The sequence below is a fragment of the Oenanthe melanoleuca genome, chromosome 27, assembly GCF_029582105.1.
Source record: "Oenanthe melanoleuca isolate GR-GAL-2019-014 chromosome 27, OMel1.0, whole genome shotgun sequence".
Lineage (NCBI taxonomy): Eukaryota > Metazoa > Chordata > Aves > Passeriformes > Muscicapidae > Oenanthe > Oenanthe melanoleuca.
This window is the reverse complement of record NC_079360.1, coordinates 5,415,210-5,437,897: the sequence shown is the minus strand read 5'-3', so window position 1 is coordinate 5,437,897 and position 22,688 is coordinate 5,415,210. Positions and strand designations below refer to the sequence as shown.

Genomic DNA, 22,688 nt, shown 5'->3' with positions numbered 1-22,688 from the left:
CATTTCCACCATTCCATCAGGAAGGTATCTGTGAGGGGAGATCGTTCCCACCATTTCCCAGGCAGGTGTCCGTGAGGGAAGATGGTTCCCGCCAGTCCCTCAGGCAGGTGTTCCCTTACAGAGCTGTGAGGGGAAATGTTTCCCACCATTCCTCAGGCAGGTGTCCGTGAAAGGAGATGGTTCCCGCCATTCCCCAGGCAGGTGTCCCCTCACAGAGCTGTGAAAAAAAGGGCGATGGCACACCTGGAAACTTCCCTAAGGACCGAGGGAAGGCGGTGCCGCCTGCGAAGGCCGTGTGGGGCAGGGCTCTGTGGCACACACAGTGGCGGTGGAACAGCACAGCGAGGCACACGGCGCACGCTGCGCGGCGCTGCCACACGAGCATCCACCAGCGGGGCAGCAGGAGGGGCAGGGCCGCCAGGGCACCCCTGCCACAAAGTGATCTGTTTGTGAAATCGCAGCAGACACAGCACCTGCCACAAAGAGAGGCGTGAGGGACAGCGCATGCGTAGGAGCCGGCCCGGCCGGGAGAGCTCTCGCGCGACGGGCGCGCGGCTATAAAAGGCGGTGGGCGTGGCCGGCGGCGTCAGCCTCGCACTGCGCGTGCGCGGCCGTGAGGGAAGCGCTGGGCAGCGCCATATCCCGGCCCCCCCCGCCGGCCCGGCCCTGCGCGCATGCGCGCTGAGCTGCTGCGGGCACCTGCGCAATAGTGATCCCTAGGTCGCGCTCGGCGGAGACCGGCCCGGGAGGACATGCTGCCAAATAGTGATCCCTGGCTGCTGGTGGTCTCCTGAGGGGGCTGCGGGGTCCGGGCGCCGTCCCCACACACCGCACCTGCCCGGGCAGCGCTCCCCGCCTCCCTCCGGCCTCCCAGCAGCGCCGCACCCCCGGCGGGGCCGCTCCTCGGGCCGCGAGGTGAGAGCGGAGGGGAAGGAGTTGTGAGGGGAGGTGGGGGGAGAGCAGGGCCTGAGGGACTGGGGAGGGGGGGCAGCGGGGAAAAGTTGGGTGAAAACACGGAACAAGCATTCCTGGAGATCGGCAGGCTGGAGGAGAGGAGCTGCGGGGTGCCTGGAGCCGGCTGAGGGAACACGAGTGGGAGAAAGGGAAGCGGGCCGGAGTGGGAGCGCTGCGATGGGATGGATCAGGCGGGAGGGGTGACAGCTTGTGACCCGGCCGGCACCTCCAGCACCTTCCCGAGGCCGGAGACAAGCTCGGCTGGGTGCGAATCACAGCCGCGACCGCGGCTGCTGCTCCCCAGGCCGGTGTCGGGCCTGTGGTGCTGCTTGGAGGAAATGGTGCATCATCCTGCAGTGAGCTAAAGGGAAATAATTCCCTTTGCCGGGGAGCCGGGGCCGTCCTGGAGCGCTGCTGCTGCTCCAGAGGGGGAGCACAGTGCCTGGGTGGGAGCTGGGGCTGGCTGGCTCTGGCAGCAGCTCTGAGCTCAGGTGTGATGAGATGTGCTGGCAGCTCTCTGTAGCTCAGCACGGCTGAACGTGTTTGTGTTGTGGTTCTACAGCATCGCCCTGACACAAGGGAAAAAAAAAAACACTTTTCCCTCATTTCCTCCTTTTTTCACTTCACCTTTCAAGTTCTGAGTGCTGGCTTATTGTAAGAGTCTGAAGAATGACATTTATGCTTTATAAAACAGAACTCTAAACCCTGAATTAAGTAAAACATCCACCTGATTTCACTTTCAGTGACATTTTCCCTACCAACTGCCCACAACGTTTTGGTGTCATTTTATCCCTTGTTTTGTTGTGACCTGAAGAAACCATAGATGTTTTTTTCAGATGTTTTTTTCCCCTTTTTGGTACTTTGTTAGAGCTCAGGACACCCAGCAGCAGGAGTGCTCAGCAGAGGACAGTGACACAGAGCTGTGCCCATCAAGTGGAAACTGCTCCCACGTTTGACAGCCTGGAGTGCAATTCCTGTTCTAAATCCACCCATTTTCTCCCCAAAATCTCGGGGATTTGGGCACAAACACATATCAGGGAGAGGGGTTAAAGTGAGTCCATCACTGCTGGCCCAGCCCACAGCGAAGTTTTAGGAAAACATTGTTTCTTGTGCCAGCCTCACTCCAGTTTGCTGCTCTTTTCCTGTGGAGGGGGCTCGGGTGCTGCCGAGATCCCTGATAAAGAAATGTTGATCCCAGTTAACCCAGTTTGCCCTGGGGCAGCTCTGGGGTTAATCTGGGACTGCAGGGATGCAGGCTGACCTTGTTCCCAGCGGGGTTTTTCAGTCCCAGCCTCACTCCAGCGTTTCTCTCTGGGGTTTGTGGGGTTTGCTGTTCATTCCTGGCCCCTGGGAGCTCGGGATCATCCCAGTCCCAAGGGTTGTTATCCCTGCAGGAGGCTGGGAACGCTCTGGTTCCCTGTACTGGGGAATTCCTCAGGAATTCAGTGGGATCCCAGCTCCTCAGGAATTCAGTGGGATCCCAGCTCCTCGGGAATTCTGTGGGATCCCAGCTCCTCAGGAATTCAGTGGGATCCCAGCTCCTCGGGAATTCTGTGGGATCCCAGCTCCTCAGGAATTCAGTGGGATCCCAGCTCCTCGGGAATTCTGTGGGATCCCAGCTCCTCAGGAATTCAGTGGGATCCCAGCTCCTCTGGAATTCTGTGGGATCCCAGCTCCTCAGGAATTCTGTGGGATCCCAGCTCCTCAGGAATTCAGTGGGATCCCAGCTCCTCGGGAATTCTGTGGGATCCCAGCTCCTCAGGAATTCAGTGGGATCCCAGCTCCTCGGGAATTCTGTGGGATCCCAGCTCCTCAGGAATTCAGTGGGATCCCAGCTCCTCTGGAATTCTGTGGGATCCCAGCTCTTTAGTAATTCTGTGGGATCCCAGCTCCTCGGGAATTCTGTGGGAATTCTGTGGGATCCCAGCTCCTCAGGAATTCTGTGGAATCCCAGCTCTGTGAGGATTCTGTGGGATCCCAGCTCTTTAGGAATTCTGTGGGATCCCAGCTATGTGGGAATTCTGTGGGATTCCAGCTGTTTAGGAATTCTGTGGGATTCCTGCTCCTCTGGAGTTCTGTGGGATCCCAGCTCTGTGGGAATTCTGTGGGATCCCAGCTCCTCGGGAATTCTGTGGGAATTCTGTGGGAATTCTGTGGGATCCCAGCTCTGTGAGAATTCTGTGGATCCCAGCTCCCTAGGAATTCTGTGGGAATTCTGTGGATCCCAGCTGTGTGGGAATTCTGTGGGAATTCTGTGGATCCCAGCTCCCTAGGAATTCTGTGGGAATTCTGTGGATCCCAGCTCTCTGGGAATTCTCTGAGAATTCTGTGGATCCCAGCTCCCTAGGAATTCTGTGGGAATTCTGTGGATCCCAGCTCTCTGGGAATTCTGTGGGAATTCTGTGGGTCCCAGCTCCCTGGGAATTCTGTGAGAATTCTGTGGATCCCAGCTGTGTCGGAATTCTGTGGGAATTCTGTGGGAATTCTGTGGATCCAAGCTGTGTGTGAATTCTGTGTGAATTCTGTGGGAATTCTGTGGATGCCAGCTCCCTGGGAATTCTCTGGGAATTCTGTGGGAATTCTGTGGATCCCAGCTGTGTCAGAATTCAGTGGGAATTCTGTGGGAATTCTGTGGATCCCAGCTCCTCAGGAATTCTGTGGATCTCCCTGGGATTTGCTGCACGCCTGGAGGATTATGTAAGATCTCGCTGATTCCTCCAGCCTCGCTCTGCTGGGGTTTGCAGCTCGGTGCAGGGAGGAAACACAGCAAAAACCTGTTAGAAAATGGAGAGAGCCCAAAATAAACAAACGGGAAGGGCCAAAAAAACCCTTTAATCGGGAGGGAGCTGCTCCTTCCTCAGTGCTGCTGCTGCTGCGAGGTGTCTGAGCTCAGAAATAAAAACGTGTGGCCAAGTCCAGAGACACCCGAGGGAGCAGGAACCTGTGGGATTGAGGTGCTTGTGCCCCCGAGGAGGTGGAGGAGCAGCTCAGAAGCTGATCTGGAAACAGATTCGATTCTTTTTGTTGCTGCTTTTTGTGTTTTTAAATGTCCTGTCGCTGCTTGCTGTGGGGGAAGGAGTTGAGTGATCATGGAGTGATAATCGAGTGCTGAGCTCTTCTCTCCCAGGGCTGTGTCAGGAGGGATTTTGGGGATTTAGGGTGGATTTAGAGAAAAGTTCTTCCCCCAGAGGATGCTGAGGCACTGGAGCAGCTCCCCAGGGAATGGGCACATCCTTGGGAATCCAGGATGGGATTTTGGGATGTCCTGTGCAGGGCCAGGAGCTGGGGGTGATCCCCAGGGGTTTTGTGCTGCTCCATCAGAATTCTGGAAGTCTCTGTGCTGCTGAGGAGGAGCAAAACACGGAGCTGGAACTGGGGTTTGGGGGTTTTCCCTCCAGGATTTTAGGGCTGGAAAGGCTCCAAAGCACCGAGTGTGGCCCGTGCCTGGGGAATTGTTGGGAATTCCTGGGAGGGAATTCTCTGGCTGCAGGCAGGGCTTGCACTGCTGGGATCTGAGGTGCCGCTGGCCTCGGGGCTCCAGGGATTTTGAGGCATCTGTGGAGTTTATAAAGTTTATTTTTAGGCATCTGCAGAGTTTATAAAGTTTATTTTTAGGCACTTGTGGAGTTCATCAAGTCAGGATCATGGCAGGGATTAAACATTCCCATCTGGAAGGTGCTGCTTGGCCATGGATGCAGCAGAATCTGCTGATTTTAGAGCAAATAGGGCTGAAATTTTCATGGTAAGACCTCAGCTCAGCTTTTCTCAGCCTGTGTTACAGATCCTCCTGGGAAGGCTCTGGTCTGGGATTTAAAAATGGCTTTAGGCACAAACACAAGGTTTAAGTTGAACGTTTGAGGCTGGCTCTGGTGTCACACTCGGGCTGAGAATTAAACACAGCAACTTTGTTCCAGCTTGTGATAAAAGAAATCATTTTGCAGCAGCAGGGAATGGCCTTGTGCACACCTGGGACAGAATTAAACACAGCACAAATCCGGAGTTTAATCTGAAAATGGGCTTGTTTTGGATAGTAGGGGTCTTGTAAGGTCAGTGATGCTGGTGAAAATACTCCTGAGTGCTCAGGATGGAAACATTTCATTGTATTCATTCAGGGACGTTTTGGGTCACTCCCATCTCTGTGGGGTCACTGTGTGGGGTCACCCCTTCCCTTCCCTTCCCTTCCCTTCCCTTCCCTTCCCTTCCCTTCCCTTCCCTTCCCTTCCCTTCCCTTCCCTTCCCTTCCCTTCCCTTCCCTTCCCTTCCCTTCCCTTCCCTTCCCTTCCCTTCCCTTCCCTTCCCTTCCCTTCCCTTCCCTTCCCTTCCCTTCCCTTCCCTTCCCTTCCCTTCCCTTCCCTTCCCTTCCCTTCCCTTCCCTTCCCTTCCCTTCCCTTCCCTTCCCTTCCCTTCCCTTCCCTTCCCTTCCCTTCCCTTCCCTTCCCTTCCCTTCCCTTCCCTTCCCTTCCCTTCCCTTCCCTTCCCTTCCCTTCCCTTCCCTTCCCTTCCCTTCCCTTCCCTTCCCTTCCCTTCCCTCATGGGGTGAGAATCACTCTGATTTTCACTCAATCCCGAGCCAGGAGTTTGTTATTTATAGCCAAGGAGTAGCAAACTCCTACTGTACACACGGGGCTATAAAATAATATTTGCAGTTTTGTTTCCTGTGGTTTGATATTTCTGCCTGTGCCTCTCCTGAGCTGTGATATCTGAATTATTTCCCAAATATTTCCCTCAGACCTGCCCTGCTTTTCCATCTAGCCCCATTGTGGAGGTGCCAGCCCTGCTGGGGAGGTGACACCTGGTGACACCTGAGGTGTCCTGAGCAGGCAGACCCAGCCCATGCAGAATTCCCTGTGGAGGGAATCGCTCTTTCAGTAGATTCCAAAGTTATTTTAAGTTGATTTCATTTTTTTTCATCCATCCTTTTAACTCTTTTTAACCAAAACCTGCATTTTCAGACATCAAAACACCTTGTGTGGCAACATTAGTTAAAACCAAATCACTGAAATTACTGCAATTTTACCAGCAAAATCCAATTTCACAGCCTGCTCTGGTGCTTTATTTATTTACCCTCCTGCTGCAGCCTTCCCAGCCCTGACCATCTTGCAGCTCAGCGTGCAGACAGGTGGCCAGTCCCCAAATCCCTGCCTGCTGTCCCTGCTGTCCCTGTGGTGAGTGAGGAGCTGCAGGACACAAAGCCACGAGCAGAAGGCTCAGCCCGGGCTCTGCCCTCTGCCAAACCCTCGGTGCTGGCCCCAGCCTTGGCTCTGTGCTTGGGGGAGATGGACACTGCAGCCTTTCCCTGCAGCGTCACCTTTGGAGGAATTTAACCCTCCAGTGCTTTGATTTCTGCTCAGTTTCTGTTTCTGTGCCCTCCAGGTGCAGCTGAGCTCCCATTTCCATGCTGGTTGTTGATGGTTCTGATGGTTTCTCTCTCTCTAAGTGGAGTTCAGCTCCATTTCCCTGCTGGTTGTTGATTTCTGTGGTTTCTCCAGGTGGAGTTCAGCTCCATTTCCCTGCTGGTTGTTGATTTCTATGGTTTCTTTCTCTCCCCAGGTAGAGTTCAGCTCCATTTCCATGCTGGTTGTTGAAGGTTCTCATGGTTTCTCTCTCTCTAAGTGGAGTTCAGCTCCATTTCCATGCTGGTTGTTGAAGGTTCTGATGGTTTCTCTCTCTCCAGGTGGAGTTCAGTTCCATTTCCACACTGGTTGTTGATGGTTCTGATGGTTTCTCTCTCTCCAGGTGGAGTTCAGCTCCATTTCCATGCTGGTTGTTGAAGGTTCTGATGGTTTCTCTCTCTAAGTGGAGTTCAGCTCCATTTCCATGTTGGTTGTTGATTTCTATGGTTTCTCTCTCTCTAAGTGGAGTTCAGCTCCATTTCCCTTCTGCTTGTTGAATTCTGTGGTTTCTTTCTCTCCCCGGTGGAGTTCAGCTCCATTTCCACACTGGTTGTTGAAGGTTCTGATGGTTTCTCTCTCTAGGTGGAGCTCAGCTCCATTTCCATGCTGCTTGTTGATTTCTGTGGTTTCTCTCTTTCCCCAAGGTACAGCTAAACTCCCATTCCTGTGCTGGTTGTTGGTTCTGATGGTTTTTCTCTCCCCAGGTACAGCTCAGCTCCATTTCTTCACAGGTTGTTGCTGGTTTCTGATGGTTCCTCTCCCCCCAGGTGCAGCTGACCCCATTTCCTACTGGTTGTTGATGTTTGTTGCTGGTTGTTGCTGGTTTCTGATGGTTGTTTCTGGTTTCTGATGGTTGTTGCAGGTTGTTGCTGGTTGTTGCTGGTTTCTGATGGTTGTTGCAGGTTGTTGCAGGTTGCTGATGGTTGTTGCTGGTTTCTGATGGTTCCTCTCCCCCCAGATGCAGCTGACCTCATTCCCTACTGGTTGTTGCAGGTTGTTGATGGTCGTTGCTGGTTGTTGCAGGTTGTTGCTGGTTTCTGGTGGTTGTTGCTGGTTGTTGCTGGTTGTTGCAGGTTGTTGCTGGTTTCTGATGGCTGTTGCTGGCTGTTGCTGGCTGTTGCTGGCTGTTGCTGGTTTCTGATGGTTGTTGCAGGTTGTTGCAGGTTGTTGCTGGTTTCTGATGGTTTTTGCAGGTTGTTGCTGGCTGTTGCTGGTTTCTGATGGTTGTTGCAGGTTGTTGCTGGTTTCTGATGGTTGTTGCAGGTTGTTGCTGGTTTCTGCTGATTTCTGATGGTTTCTGGTCTCTCCCCAGGTGCACTGAGCCATTCCTTGCAGGTTGTTGCAGGTTGTTGCTGGTTGTTGCAGGTTGTTGCTGGTTGTTGATGGTTTCTGGTCTCTCCCGAGGTGCACTGAGCCATTCCCTGCAGGTTGTTGCAGGTTGTTGCTGGTTTCTGATGGTTGTTGCTGGTTTCTGATGGTTTCTGGTCTCTCTCTCCCCCAGCTGCACTGACCCCTGCTGGTTGTTGATGATTGTTGCAGGTTGTTTCTGGTTTCTGATGGTTTCTGATGCTTTCTGGTCTCTCCCCCCAGGTGCACTGAGCCATTCCCTGCAGGTTGTTGCTGGTTGTTGCTGGTTGTTGATGGTTTCTGGTCTCTCCCCAGGTGCACTGAGCCATTCCCTGCAGGTTGTTGCTTGCTGTTGCAGGTTGTTGCTGGTTTCTGATGGTTGTTGCTGGTTGTTGCTGGTTTCTGATGGTTTCTGGTCTCTCCCCAGGTGCACTGAGCCATTCCCTGCAGGTTGTTGCAGGTTGTTGCTGGTTGTTGATGGTTTCTGGTCTCTCCCGAGGTGCACTGAGCCATTCCCTGCAGGTTGTTGCTGGCTGTTGCAGGTTGTTGGTGGTTGTTGCTGGTTTCTGATGGTTGTTGCTGGTTTCTGATGGTTTTTCTCTCCCCAGGTGCACTGAGCCATTCCTTGCAGGTTGTTGCAGGTTGTTGATGGTTGTTGCTGATTGTTGCAGGTTGTTGCTGGTTTCTGATGGTTCCTCTCTCCCCAGGCGCTCTGAGCCATTCCCTGCTGGTTGTTGCAGGGTTGTTGCTGGTTGTTGCAGGTGGTTTCTGATGGTTTCTGGTCTCTCCCCAGGTGCCCTGAGCCATTCCCTGCAGGTTGTTGCAGGTTGTTGCAGGTTGTTGCTGGTTTCTGATGGTTCCTCTCTCCCCAGGTGCCCTGAGCCATTCCCTGCTGGTTGTTGCTGGTTGTTGCTGGTTGTTGCAGGTTTCTGATGGTTCCTCTCTCCCCAGGTGCCCTGAGCCATTCCCTGCTGGTTGTTGATGATTGTTGATGATTGTTGCAGGTTGTTGCTGGTTTCTGATGGTTCCTCTCTCCCCAGGTGCCCTGAGCCATTCCCTGCTGGTTGTTGCTGGTTGTTGCTGGTTGTTGCAGGTTGTTGCTGGTTTCTGATGGTTCCTCTCTCCCCAGGTGCCCTGAGCCATTCCCTGCTGGTTGTTGCTGGTTTCTGATGGTTCCTCTCTCCCCAGGTGCCCTGAGCCATTCCTGCTGCCGTGCCCCTGCCCCTCTCCCAAGCTGGCGATGTCCCGGGTGCCGAGTCCCCCCCCTCCGGCAGAGATGTCCAGCGGCCCCGTGGCCGAGAGCTGGTGCTACACACAGGTCAGTCAGTCAGTCAGTCAGTCCTGGGGTACACACAGGTCAGTCCTGGGGTACACACAGGTCAGTCAGTCAGTCAGTCCTGGGGTACACACAGGGCAGTCAGTCCTGGGGTACACACAGGTCAGTCAGTCAGTCCTGGGGGTACACACAGAACAGTCAGTCAGTCAGTCCTGGGGTACACACAGGTCAGTCAGTCAGTCCTGGGGTACACACAGGTCAGTCAGTCAGCTCTGGGGGTACACACAGGTCAGTCAGTCCTGGGGTACACACAGGGCAGTCAGTCAGTCCTGGGGGTACACACAGGTCAGTCAGTCCTGGGGTACACACAGGTCAGTCAGTCAGCTCGGGGGGTACACACAGGTCAGTCAGTCCTGGGGTACACACAGGGCAGTCAGTCAGCTCTGGGGGTTACACACAGGTCAGTCAGTCAGCTCTGGGGGTACACACAGGTCAGTCAGTCAGTCCTGGGGTACACACAGGGCAGTCAGTCAGTCCTGGGGGTACACACAGGTCAGTCAGTCCTGGGGTACACACAGGGCAGTCAGTCAGTCCTGGGGTACACACAGGTCAGTCAGTCAGCTCTCGGGGTACACACAGGTCAGTCAGTCAGTCCTGGGGGTACACACAGGTCAGTCAGTCAGTCCTGGGGTACACACAGGGCAGTCAGTCAGTCCTGGGGGTACACACAGGTCAGTCAGTCCTGGGGTACACACAGGTCAGTCCTGGGGTACACACAGGTCAGTCAGTCAGTCAGTCCTGGGGGTACACACAGGTCAGTCAGTCCTGGGGTACACACAGGTCAGTCAGTCAGCTCTGGGGGTACACACAGGTCAGTCAGTCAGTCCTGGGGTACGCACAGGTCAGTCAGCTCTGGGGGTACACACAGGTCAGTCAGTTCTGGGGGTTACACACCAGTTACACACAGGGGTTACACACGAGAGGAGTTACACAGTGAGCAGTTGTACACACTGGGAGTTATGGCAGTTACACAGCAATCACTGCAGTTACACAGCACTTACACAGCAGTTACACACAGCAGTTACACACACAGCAGTTACACAGGAATCACTCAGCAGTTACACAGCAGTTACACAGCAGTTACACAGCAGTTACACAGCAGTTACACAGGAATCACTCAGCAGTTACACACAGCAGTTACACACAGCAGTTACATCAGTTACACAGCAGTTACACACAGAAATTACAGCAGTTACACAGCAGTCACTGCAGTTACACTTGGCAGTTACACACAGCAGTCACTGCAGTTACACACAGGAATTACAGCAGTTACACAGGACAGTTACACACAGCAGTTACACAGTAGTTACACAGCAGTTACACAACAGTCACTGCAGTTACACAGCAGTTACACACAGCAGTCACTGCAGTTACACAGTAGTTACACAGCAGTCACTGCAGTTACACACAGGACAGTTACTCAGCAGTTACACAGGACAGTTACACACAGGACAGTTACTCAGCAGTTACACAGGACAGTTACTCAGCAGTTACTCAGCAGTTACTCAGCCCCCGTTCTCCCCCCAGATCAAGGTGGTGAAGTTCTCCTACATGTGGACCATCAACAACTTCAGCTTCTGCCGTGAGGAGATGGGGGAGGTGATCAAGAGCTCGACCTTCTCCTCTGGAGCCAACGACAAACTCAAGTGGTGAGAGCAGGGACAGGGCAGATTTGGGATTTGGGGACATCAGGGACAGGGCAGATTTGGGATTTGGGGAGAGCAGGGACAGGGCAGATTTGGGATTTGGGGACAGGGGACAGATTTGGGAGAGCAGGGACAGGGGGCAGATTTGGGATTTGGGGAGAGCAGGGACAGGGCAGATTTGGGATTTGGGGACAGCAGGGACAGGGCAGATTTGGGATTTGGGGAGAGCAGGGACAGGGCAGATTTGGGATTTGGGGACAGGGGACAGATTTGGGAGAGCAGGGACAGGGGGCAGATTTGGGATTTGGGGAGAGCAGGGACAGGGCAGATTTGGGGACAGGGCAGATTTGGGGAGAGCAGGGACAGGGCAGATTTGGGATTTGGGGAGAGCAGGGACAGGGGGCAGATTTGGGGTTTGGGGACAGGGCAGATTTGGGGACAGCAGGGACAAGGGGCAGATTTGAGGACAGGGGGCAGATTTGGGAGAGCAGGGACAGGGGTCAGATTTGGGGACAGGGGACAGATTTGGGATTTGGGGACAGGAGTCAGATGTGGGGGCTGGGACACAGGGAATCCATGGGAACATCCAGGGACAGGGGTTCATCTTTGGGATGGGATTTGGGGGCAGCAGGGACAGGGTTTCATCTTTGGGGTGAATTTTGAGGGCTTTGGGACACAAGGAATCCGTGGCAGCCTCGTTATCCTGCCCAGCACAGCCCCAGTGCCTCAGCAGAGTTTGCACACAAACCAAACCAGATGTATTCACCTCCAGACCAGGTTTCTGTGCCAGGCCCAGGTCAGGCTGTGGGGCTGTGGGCCCATTTCACCCTCCCAGTTCCTTGGGGCTCAAAAGGGACTTTCTGCTGCTGTGAATCCCTTCCTGTCAACAGCAGCTTTCAGTGGGGAGCACAGGGCTGAGGAAGTGCCAGTGTCTCCTCCCTGCTGCCCCACTGGGGCCTTTCCCTTCCCCTGAACCTCCCTTTTCTCCCTGAGGCCTCAGTCATTTCCAGTAGCTCTGAGTGGGCTTTGCTCTGAGCCCTGTCCTGCTGCAGCCCTGGGCTCTGTCCTGCTTTTGTTCAGAATTTCCCTCTGCACACCCCAGGATGAGCTGTATCCCTGGGATCCACTGGGATCTGTCCCGTGGGTGCAGAGCTGTGCTTTCCCTGCCCTGCCTTTGTTCCTTCACCTCTGTGCCCTCCCTGCCCCATCTGGCTCTGTGCATTTTGCTCCCTGTGTGTGGGAGCTGTTCATTATCTGTCTGCTTTTTGTTCTTGCTGCATTCTGTGGCAGCCTTCAGGTCATGGAGGAGCCTCTTCCTGCCTTTTCTTCACACAGGAGGAGTTTTTCCTTTTAACCCTAGTTGGTTTTATTTTTTTTTTTTAAGAACCACCAACCTTCCAGAAATCCCTTGTTCCTCACAGTTACCTCCTGTGGAATTTTATCAATTTTGTTGCACTTCCTCCAACCCATTCCCTCCATTTTATTTATTTCACTTTCCTTTTGTGAGGATTGGTATCCAGGAGGTTTCTCACCATTCCAGCCCTTCTCCCTGGGATTTGTTGGCTTGCCCATAACCCCTGGCTGTTTTTCTCAGTGTGGGGGTGCAGCTGTACCCCAGCTCTGCTCCTTTCACCCTCCTGTGCTCCCCTGGAGCTCTGGAGTTGTTACCAGCCCTGGTTTGCTGTGCAAATGTGGGAATCCCACATGGAAAAATCCCACTCCTGACCCTGCCTGTGCCCCTCTGCAGGTGTGGGAATCCCACAGTGCTCATCCCTGACCCTGCCCTGTGGGAATGTGGGAATCAATGTGGGAATCCCACATGGAAAAATCCCACTCCTGACCCTGCCTGTGCCCCTCTGCAGGTGTGGGAATCCCACAGTGCCCATCCCTGACCCTGCCCTGTGGAAATGTGGGAATCAATGTGGGAATCCCACATGGAAATCCCACCCTGACCTGCCTTGCCCCTGTGCAGGTGTTTACGTGTGAACCCCAAGGGCCTGGATGAGGAGAGCAAGGATTACCTGTCCCTGTACCTGCTGCTCGTCAGCTGCCCCAAAAGTGAGGTCAGGGCCAAGTTCAAGTTCTCCATCCTCAACGCCAAGGGAGAGGAGACCAAGGCCATGGGTGAGTGAGACCCTTGTGGAGGGGGAGAAACCCTTCCTGGGGTGGGGAAACCCTCTTTGGGAGGGAGAAACCCCTCTTGGGTGAGGGAAACCCTTCCTGGGGTGGGGGAAACTCTTCTTGGGGTGTGAGGCCCCTCCTTGGATGAATGAAACCTATTTTTGTGATAGTGAGACCCCTCCTGGGGTGTGTGACCCCTCTGGGGTGGGTGAGACCCCCCTGGGGTGGGTGAGACCCCCCTGGGGTGGGTGGGACCCCTCTTTGTGTGAATGAAACCCCTCCTGGAGTGGGTGAGAGCCCTGTGGGTGGGTGAGACCCTCCTGGGTGTGTGAGACCCCTCTTGGTGTGAATGGAGACCCTCCTGTGGTGTGTGAGACCCCCCTGGTGGGTGGGACCCCTGTGGGATGTATGAGACCCCTCTGGGGTGGGTGAAACCCCTCTTTGTGTGAATGAAACCCCTCCTGGGGTGTGTGAGACCTTTCTTGGGGTAGGTGAGACCCCCCCTGGGTGGGTGGGACCCCCGGGGCAGGCTGTGGGCCGGGTTCAGCCTGTTCCTGTGTCCCTGTGTCCCTGTGTCCCTGTCACTGTCCCTGTGTCCCTGTCCCCATCCCTGTGTCACATCCCTGTCCCTGTGTCACATCCCTGTCCCTGTGTCACATCCCTGTGTCACATCCCTGTGTCCCCATCCCTGTCCCTGTGTCACATCCCTGTCCCTGTGTCACATCCCTGTGTCCCCATCCCTGTGTCCCTGCCCTGTCCCTGTCCCACCCTGTCCCACCCCACAGAGAGCCAGCGTGCCTATCGCTTCGTGCAAGGCAAGGACTGGGGCTTCAAGAAATTCATCAGGAGAGATTTCCTGCTGGATGAGGCCAACGGGCTCCTGCCAGATGACAAACTGACCCTGTTCTGTGAGGTGAGCCCTGCTCTGGGAGCCAGCCCTGGGCAAGTCCTGCAATCCCAGGCAAATCCAGCAATCCCAGGCACGTCCTGCAGCCCTGGGCAAGTCCTGCTGCCCTGGGCAAATCCTGCAATCCCAGGCACGTCCTGCAGCCCTGGGCAAAGCCTGCAATCAGCCCTGGGCAAGTCCTGGAATCCCAGGCAGGTCCTGCAGCCCTGGGCAAGTCCTGCAGGTCCGGCTGCTAGCACTGGGCATGTCCAGCAGCCCCAGGCAGGTCCTGCCAGCCCTGGGCAAATCCAGCAGCCCCAGGCAGGTCCTGCAGGTTCTACAGCCCCAGGGAGCTCCTGCTGCCAGCCTTGGGCAAATCCTGCCAGCCCTGGGCAAATTCAGCAGCCCCAGGCAGGTCCTGCAGGTTCCACCAGCCCCAGGCAGGTCCTGCCAGCCCTGGGCAAGTTCTGCCAGCCCTGGGCAAGTCCTGCAGCCTTGGGCAGCTCCTGGCAGCCCCAGGGAGCCCCTGCTGCCAGCCCCAGGCAGGTCCTGCAGCCTTGTGCAGGTCTGACCTTTCCCCCAGCCAGTTCTCACTGCTGCCTGTCTGACCCTGTTCTGGCTGTGCCTTTCCCTCCTGCCCCATGTTCCCTGGGATGGAGATGGGATTTGGGCAGGTTGGGTGATCATTCCCCAGTGCTTTGGTGTTCCCATCTCTCTGTTTGTGCTCCCTCGTTTTGGGATAATCCCAGCCTGGAATGCCCTGCTCAGTGAAGGAGAGCTTCTCTTTATTTCCTTCAGTGGGGCTGCACAGCCAGCAGAGAGAAAAATGGCAGAAAATGGGATTTTACAGTAATCACCATTTTCTGCTCGTTGTGTTTGTGTTTTTCTACACCACCATTATTATTTCACTTGTGCTCTGCCAGGCAAAGATGCAGCCAGTTATTTCCAAACCCAGGGATTTAGGTGGGAAAACCTTAATGAGCAAACAGAAACTCTAATTTAGTGTCTTCAGAGCTTCTTCTGCCTCACTCCCATTGTCTTTTTAACTGCAAACCCCTTCCTGGAGCTGCTTTTATTTTTTTTTTTTTTGCCAGAAGAGAGCAGAACAAGTTGTTCTCTCCTTGCATCTCCTGCACTGTTTTTTTCTGGAAGTTTTTTCTTCTGCTGTGTTTCCTTTCAGGAATAAAAGAAGGGCTTCAAAGTCCTTTGACAGCTGGGATTTTTAGGGGGGTTTTGGTTTGGTTTTTGGGGTTTTTTTTTGGTTTTTTTTAGGTTTTGCCCATCTTAATCATGCACATGTTTAAATGAACAAACATCTCAAGGATGTTTGATCAGCAGCAGAAATTCCCAGGGATGGAGGGAGCCCTTCCTTGAACACAGAATGGGAGGAGAAAGGAGAGGCTGGCATGGCAGAGACAAATTCTTACCTGGTTTGGCATCCAGGGCTGGGATCTTCTCCCTTTCCTTCTTCCTTTGCTTTTTCCTTTTTCTTCTGCTTTTTGCTATTTCCTTTTGCCTTTCTTTTACCTTTCTTTTCCTTTGCTTTTCTCTTTTTCCCTTTCCTTTTTCCTTTCCTTTCCTTTCCTTTCCTTTCCTTTCCTTTCCTTTCCTTTCCTTTCCTTTCCTTTCCTTTCCTTTCCTTTCCTTTCCTTTCCTTTCCTTTCCTTTCCTTTCCTTTCCTTTCCTTTCCTTTCCTTTCCTTTCCTTTCCTTTCCTTTCCTTTCCTTTCCTTTCCTTTCCTTTCCTTTCCTTTCCTTTCCTTTCCTTTCTCCTTTCCTTTCCTTTCCTTTCCTTTCCTTTCCTTTCGCCTTTCCTTTCCTTTCCTTTCCTTTCCTTTCCTTTCCTTTCCTTTCCTTTCCTTTCCTTTCCTTTCCTTTCCTTTCCTTTCCTTTCCTTTCCTTTCGCCTTTCCTTTCCTTTCGCCTTTCCTTTCCTTTCGCCTTTCCTTTCCTTTCGCCTTTCCTTTCGCTTTTCCTTTCGCCTTTCCTTTCCTTTCGCCTTTCCTTTCCTTTCTCCTTTCCTTTCGCCTTTCGACTTTCCTTTCCTTTCCTTTCCTTTCCTTTCCTTTCCTTTCCTTTCCTTTCCATTCCTTTCCATTCCTTTTCTCCATTCCTTTTCTCCATTCCTTTTCTCCATTCCTTTTCTCCATTCCTTTTCTTTGTCCTTGATTTCCTTGTGTTTATTTGTGTTTTAGGGTGTTTAACTCTCCTGGAGTGGGATTTAATTGTGCTTTGGGGTGTTTACCTCTCCTGGAGGGGGTTTGTTTGTGCTCAGGGTGTTTAACTGCAGAAGGAGGAGCAGAGGGCACTGTGGGGTCACACCCTGCCCCTGTGGGTCTGAGCTGGGCTCTGTGGGTCCCTCTTTCCCCTGGAGGAATCCCATTCTCCCTGGCTGTTGCATTATTGATCAGGGAGGTTTCACAGTGGTGGAAGGAAAACTGGGTCAGGTGTGGTGTCTGGAAAAAATCAGGAGAGAGCAAAAATGTGGTTCCACTTCCTTCAGAAACCTCCTGATGGACGTGCTGACAGTGTGGGGCTGAGAGGGAAACCTGCTGGCATTTGGGATTTGGGGTGGTGCAGGGATCTCCTCAAAGAATCCTTTAAAAAAATCCTTTTAAAGTTTGGAACCCCCTGTGCCTGAACTGAGGGCTCTGGGCTGTGTGGGTGCCCTGGCTGGAGCAGAGCTGAGACAGAAACCTGCTGGCATTTTTTGATTTGGGGTGGTGCAGGGATCTCCTCAAGGCATCCTTTAAAAGTGGGGAAATTGGAACTTCCTGGGCTGTGTGGATACCGTGGGCTGTGTGGGTGCCCTGCCCTGGGCTGTGTGGGTGCCCTGAGGTGCCCTGGGGTGCCCTGGGGTGCCCTGCCCTGGGCTGTGTGGGTGCTCTGGGTGCCCTGTGGGTGCTCTGGGCTCTGTGGATACCCTGTGGATGCTGTGGGTGCCCTGTGGGTTCTCTGAGTGCTCTGGGGTGCTCTGGGTGCCCTGTGGGTGCCCTGCCCTGGGCTTTGTGAGTGCCCTGGTCTGTGTGGGTGCTGTGGGTGCCCTGTGGGTGCTCTGGGTGCCCTGTGGGTGCCCTGCCCTGGGTTCTGTGGGTGCTCTGGGGTGCCTGTGGGTGCCCTGTGGGTTCTCTGGATACCCTGTGGGTGCTCTGGGGTGCCCTGGGGTGCCGTGTGGGTTGTCTGGGTGCCCTGTGGGTGCTCTGGGCTCTGTGGGTGCCCTGGGGTGCCTGTGGGTGCCCTGTGGGTTCTCTGGATACCCTGTGGGTGCTCTGGGGTGCCTGTGGGTGCCCTGTGGGTTCTCTGGATACCCTGTGGGTGCTCTGGGGTGCCTGTGGGTGCCCTGTGGGTTCTCTGGATACCCTGTGGGTGCCCTGGGGTGCCCTGGGGTGCCGTGTGGGTTGTCTGGGTGCCCTGTGGGTGCCCTGTGGGTGCCCTGTGGGTGCTGTGGGTGCCCTGTTCAGCCCCAGGCACTGTCCCTGAGGCTGGCTGTCCCCAGGTGAGCGTGGTGCAGGACTCGGTGAACATCTCAGGCCAGAACACCATGAACATGGTGAAGGTGCCCGAGTGCCGGCTGGCCGACGAGCTGGGCGGGCTCTGGGAGAACTCGCGCTTCACCGACTGCTGCCTCTGCGTGGCTGGCCAGGAGTTCAAGGGCCACAAAGCCATCCTGGCAGGTATGGGGGGGTCCTGGGGGGGTCCTGGGGGTCCTTGGGGGGTCCTGGGGGTCCTTGGGGGGTCCTGGGGGGGTTTGGGGCCAGGAGTTCAAGGGCCACAAAGCCATCCTGGCAGGTATGGGGGGGTCCTGGGGTCAGGGATTGGGGCCACAGAGCCATCCTGGCAGGTATGGGGGGCTGGGGGGGTTTAGGGTTCAGGGGATGGGGTCACAGAGCCATCCTGGCAGGTAGGGGGGGGCTGGGGGGGTTTGGGGGGTCCTGGGGGGGTCCTGGGGGGTTTGGGGTCAGGGGATGGGGTTGATGGGGTCACAGAGCCATCCTGGCAGGTACAGGGGGGCTGGGGGGGTCCTGGGGTCAGGGACTGGGGCCACAGAGCCATCCTGGCAGGTACCTGGGGGGGTCCTGGGGTCAGGGATTGGGGTCACAGAGCCATCCTGGCAGGTAGGGGGAAGTGTTTGGCATGGGGAGAGTGGGGAGAATGGTTTGGCATGGGGGAATGGGGGTGTGGAAGGAATGGATTGGGATCAGGGAATGGATTGGGATCAGGGAATGGTTTGGGATGGAGGGAGCTCAGAGCTCATCTTCCCACTGCCCAGCCTGGCCTGGGGCACCTGAGGCATCCAGGGGAATGTGGGAAACCTGGTGGGAAGTGCAGGGAGCTGGGGAGGTGCTGGCAGCAGCACCCAGCCCTTCCCAGGGGCTGCAGCACCCCAGGATTCAGCACTCCCAGGGGCTGCAGCACTCCAGGGTGCAGCATTCCCAGAGGATTCAGCATTCCCAAGCAGCTCTGTTCCCCTGTTTCCCCTGTCCCCTTGTCCCCTGTTCCCTCTGTTCCCCCTGTCCCCCTGTTCCCCCTGTCCCCCTGTCCCCCTGTTCCCCCTGTCCCCCCTGTCCTCCTGTCCCCCTGACCCCCTGTCCCCCTGTCCCCCCTGTCCCCCTGTCCTCCTGTCCCCCTGTCCCCCTGACCCCTTTCCCCTGTCCCCTCTGTCCCCCTGTCCCCCTGTCCTCTGTCCCCCTGTCCCCCTGTCCCCCTGTCCCCCTGTCCCCCTGTCCCCTGTCCCCCTGTCCCCGTGTCCCCCTGTCCCCTTTCCCCTGTCCCCTGCCCTGTCCCCTGTCCCCCTGTCCCCCTGTCCCCTTTCCCCTGTCCCCTGTCCCCCTGTCCCCTTTCCCCTGTCCCCCTGTCCCCCTGTCCCCCTGTCCCCCTGTCCCCTGTCCCCCTGTCCCCCCAGCACGATCCCCCGTGTTCAGCGCCATGTTCGAGCACGAGATGGAGGAGAGCAAAAAGGTGAGGCCTGAGGGGATGGTCCTGCTCAGCTCCTGCTCAGGACATCCCCTCTGGCACCTGGAACTGCTCCTCTCCCTGAAGGGAGCAGGAAAAGAGGGATTTGGGATCCACTGTCCCTTTGTTCCCTTGGGGGTGGGGGAGGACAGGGGGAATGTGGGATACAGCTTAAAGTTATTCCATCCACATATTTTCTTTTCCTCCCTTTCTTTTCCCTTTCTTTTCCTTTTTCCTTTTTCCTTTCCTTTCCTTTCCTTTCCTTTCCTTTCCTTTCCTTTCCTTTCCTTTCCTTTCCTTTCCTTTCCTTTCCTTTCCTTTCCTTTCCTTTCCTTTCCTTTCCTTTCCTTTCCTTTCCTTTCCTTTCCTTTCCTTTCCTTTCCTTTCCTTTCCTTTCCTTTCCTTTCCTTTCCTTTCCTTTCCTTTCCTTTCCTTTCCTTTCCTTTCCTTTCCTTTCCTTTCCTTTCCTTTCCTTTCCTTTCCTTTCCTTTCCTTTCCCATTTTTTTCCCTTTCCCTGAAACTTCCCCTTCCATTTTCCCCTTTTTCAAGTCTATCACCCCTGTGACACTGCAGGATTTTGGGGTGGGGGGGAGCCCTGGGTGCCCTTGAAAAACCCCAAAAATCTCCTTTTTCCCCTTGCAGAACCGGGTGGAGATCAACGACGTGGAGCCCGAGGTGTTCAAGGAGATGATGTGTTTCATCTACACGGGCAAGGCCCCCAACCTGGACAAGATGGCAGATGATCTGCTGGCAGCTGCTGACAAGGTGGGTAACTCACAGTTCATTTATATGAATTTATATGGATTTATATGGATTCATATGGATTTATATGGATTTATATGGATTTATATGGATTTATATGGATATGGGACTGCCCTGGGATTCCCTTCCCACAGACCTGGCCTGAGCAGCTTCCTTGGCATTGGGAACCTGGACACATCTGGAGCTGCACAGCTGGAGAGCAGCAGCAGTTTCTGTCTCACTGCTCATTTCTAAACATTTCTGCTTGCAGATCTTCCCATTAAACCAGCAGGAATTTTTTGCTCTGCTGCTCATTTTTAAGGATTTTTGGGAGCTCCCAGAAGAGCCTGGCCAGAGCAGGGCCCAGGGATGTTTTCCATGTGCTTATTCCCAAATCCCAGAGCAGAGCTCTGGACACACAGTTCTGGCACGTGCTGCTGCTTTTCCTGCTGCACTGCCAGTCCCTGCTGCTCCTGGGAGCTCTGCAATTCCCTGGGGCTCTCTTGGAATTACCTGGGACTCTGCAATTCCCTGGAATTACCTGAAACTCTCTTGGAATTACCTGGGGAGCTCCTGGAATTACCTGGAATTCTCTGGGAATTCCCTGGGGAGCTCCTGCAATTACCTGGAACTCTCTTGGAATTCCCTGGAGTTCTCCTGGAATTACCTGGAACTCTCTGGGAATTCCCTGGGACTCTGGAATTCCCTGGAATTACCTGAAACTCGCTTGGAATTCCCTGGGGAGCTCCTGGAATTACCTGGAACTCTCTTGGAATTACCTGAAACTCTCCTGGAATTCCCTGGGGCCCTCCTGGAATTCCCTGGAGCTCTCCTGGAATTACCTGAAACTCTCTTGGAATTACCTGGGGAGCTCCTGGAATTCCCTGGAGTTCTCCTGCAATTACTTGGAACTCTCTTGGAATTCCCTGGGACTCAAGAATTCCCTGGAATTACTTGAAACTCTCCTGGAATTCCCTGGGGTTCCCCTGGAATTCCCTGGGGTTCCCCTGGAATTCCCTGGGGCCCTCCTGGAATTCCCTGGAGTTCTCCTGGAATTACCTGAAACTCTCTTGGAATTCCCTGGGTTTCTGCCCCCTGGTGCAGTCTCTGAAATCCTGAGATTCTCACTTTTCCTAAAATCCTGGAATTCTCCCTTCTGGAATCCTGGGATTCTCCTGTGCTGGGGGTTTTTGTGACCCTCTGTGTCCCTGGGCTCCATCCTGGGCTGGCAGAGGAGGGAAAATCCCAGAATTCCAGCAGGATTGAGGTGGGAATCAGAGCCAGGAGATGCCAGGACTGATCTCAGCCATGCCCAGGATTCCTGGGATTTTTCCAGGATTATCCAAGGCATTGCCTGGGGGAGCAGCACTGAGGGCAGGCAGAGCTTTAATTCTCATTTTTAATTCTGATTTTCCTGCCTTCTAACACAGCTTTGCTTTCCCTTTCCAGCTCCTCAAAAGCAACAATAAAAAAAAAAAATTAAAAGCAGGAATAAAAAAAAAACAGGAATAAAAAAAACTCCTCCAGGAAAACACATCAAGCATCCAATATTTACCCCTGGGACTGCAGCAGCTCCCTCAGAGCTCTGCTGTCCCTAAGGGAAAAGCTGTAATTAGCCCAAAACCAACCAAAATCCACCTCCAGGAGCTCCCAGGGCAGGTAGAGAGGGAATTAAAAAAAAAGAGGAAAGGGAAATGTTGCTGCTGAGAGCCCACAGTGGCCACTCCGGGCCAGCAGTGTAATTAAAAATGAGTTCTTTGTAGCAAAAATGGAAATAAAAAGTGGATACATGGAGGAGAATGTTCCATCTCCAGAGGGAGAGAGCCTGGCTTTGTTTGTTACATTTGAGGCTCTGACAGGCAATTATCCAACCCAGGGCTGGCCCCAGAAACTGTTCATTTATTGAGACACATCAGCAAAGAAATTTGATTTGCCCTCTCAATTTAGCAGAGAAAACTCTGCCTGTGTTATCAGGGGCTGAGGAGCTGGGACTGTGCCTTTAATCCAGAACCTAAAACCAATCAATCATCAATTAATGAATTCATTGTGATGGAGCCAATCCCAGGGCAAGGAGGCACAAAATTCCTGAAGTGGAAGAGCAGAACTTGGGGGTTCCCATCCCCTGGGGTGTTCCTGCTGGAATTCCATGATTTTATCCCAGGGTGCCCTGGAGAGGCTCAGGGTGATGGGTGAGGATATTCTGAGTACTACCTAGAGGTAATTCCAGGGATAATTCCATGATTTTATCCCAGTGTGCCCTGGAGAGGCTCAAGGTAATGTGTGAGGTACCCTGAGCAGTATCCAGCTGTAATTCAAGCTGTATTTCCAGCTGTAATTCCCTGTTTTTGTCCCAGTGTGCCCTGGAGAGGCTCAAGGTGATGAGTAAGGATGCTCTGGGCAGTACCCAGGGATGATTCCAGGTGTATTTCCAGCTGTAATTCCCTGTTTTTGTCCCAGTATGCCCTGGAGAGGCTCAAGGTGATGTGTGAGGATGCTCTCTGCAGTAACCTGTCAGTGGAGAATGCAGCTGAGATCCTGATCCTGGCTGACCTGCACAGTGCAGACCAGCTCAAAACCCAGGCTGTGGACTTCATTAATTAGTGAGTAATTGCTCCAGCATGGAAAAACCCTTCCCTTTCCCTTCTCCTTCCATTTTCCCTTCCCTTCCCCTTTCATTTCCCCTTTCCCATCCATTTTCCCTTCCATTTTCCATTTCCCCTTCCCTTTCCCCTTTCCCTTTCCCTCCTCCCTCCAAACCAACCCAGGTTTGGCTCCTTCCCAACCCAAGGTTCCAGATTTGTTCCCTGGGCTCCCAATCCATGCTGGCCATGCAGGGAAGGTTCTACTCTGTTATTTTTGAGTTCCCTCCCTGTGCTCCATGGTTCATCCAGAATTCCACACCTGGAATTGCCCCAAACCCAGCTCAGATTTATCCCCTGGGCTTCTCCAGGCTGGGAGCAGCCTGGGAGCTGCTCTGGAGCTTCCTGGGATCCCCAGGAGCTGCAGGCAGGGCAGGATCAGGGGTTCTGACCCTGGAATCCTCCTGGGACAGCACAAGGATTGTCCCTGGATGTCCCTGCCCAGGAGCTGGATGAGCTTTAAGGTCCTTCCAGCCCAAAGCATCCCATGATTTGATGCTGAGGGATTGATTCCATCCAGCAGCAGATGGAAAATCCCTGCCAAGCTTTAATAAATGGAACATTTCTGACACTCAGTGCAGCTCTTGCTGTGCTTTTTATATCGATTGAAACCATTGCTGAGCTGGGAGCTCCCAGTTCTGCCATCCCACCTGAACTGCTGGGATGAGCTCCC

General features: G+C 54.2%; 1 protein-coding gene across 2 annotated transcripts in view; it reads left to right on the top strand.

The window, feature by feature from the left end:
• The first annotated feature begins 616 nt into the window (after positions 1 to 616).
• Positions 617 to 22,688, top strand: part of SPOP (speckle type BTB/POZ protein) — a 25,317-nt gene continuing 3,245 nt past the window's right edge. Inside the window, exons 1-9 of one of the 2 annotated variants that reach the window (XM_056512298.1) lie at positions 617 to 915; positions 8,883 to 9,012; positions 10,558 to 10,679; positions 12,649 to 12,800; positions 13,613 to 13,710; positions 17,178 to 17,355; positions 18,585 to 18,640; positions 19,278 to 19,400; positions 21,834 to 21,976. In XM_056512298.1, the coding sequence (XP_056368273.1) occupies positions 8,935 to 9,012; positions 10,558 to 10,679; positions 12,649 to 12,800; positions 13,613 to 13,710; positions 17,178 to 17,355; positions 18,585 to 18,640; positions 19,278 to 19,400; positions 21,834 to 21,976 (950 nt within the window). In that variant the 5' untranslated portion in view covers positions 617 to 915; positions 8,883 to 8,934. Of the gene's footprint in view, positions 916 to 8,882; positions 9,013 to 10,557; positions 10,680 to 12,648; positions 12,801 to 13,582; positions 13,711 to 17,177; positions 17,356 to 18,584; positions 18,641 to 19,277; positions 19,401 to 21,833; positions 21,977 to 22,688 lie in introns of both variants that reach the window. The other variant, XM_056512296.1, reaches the window with a different exon arrangement.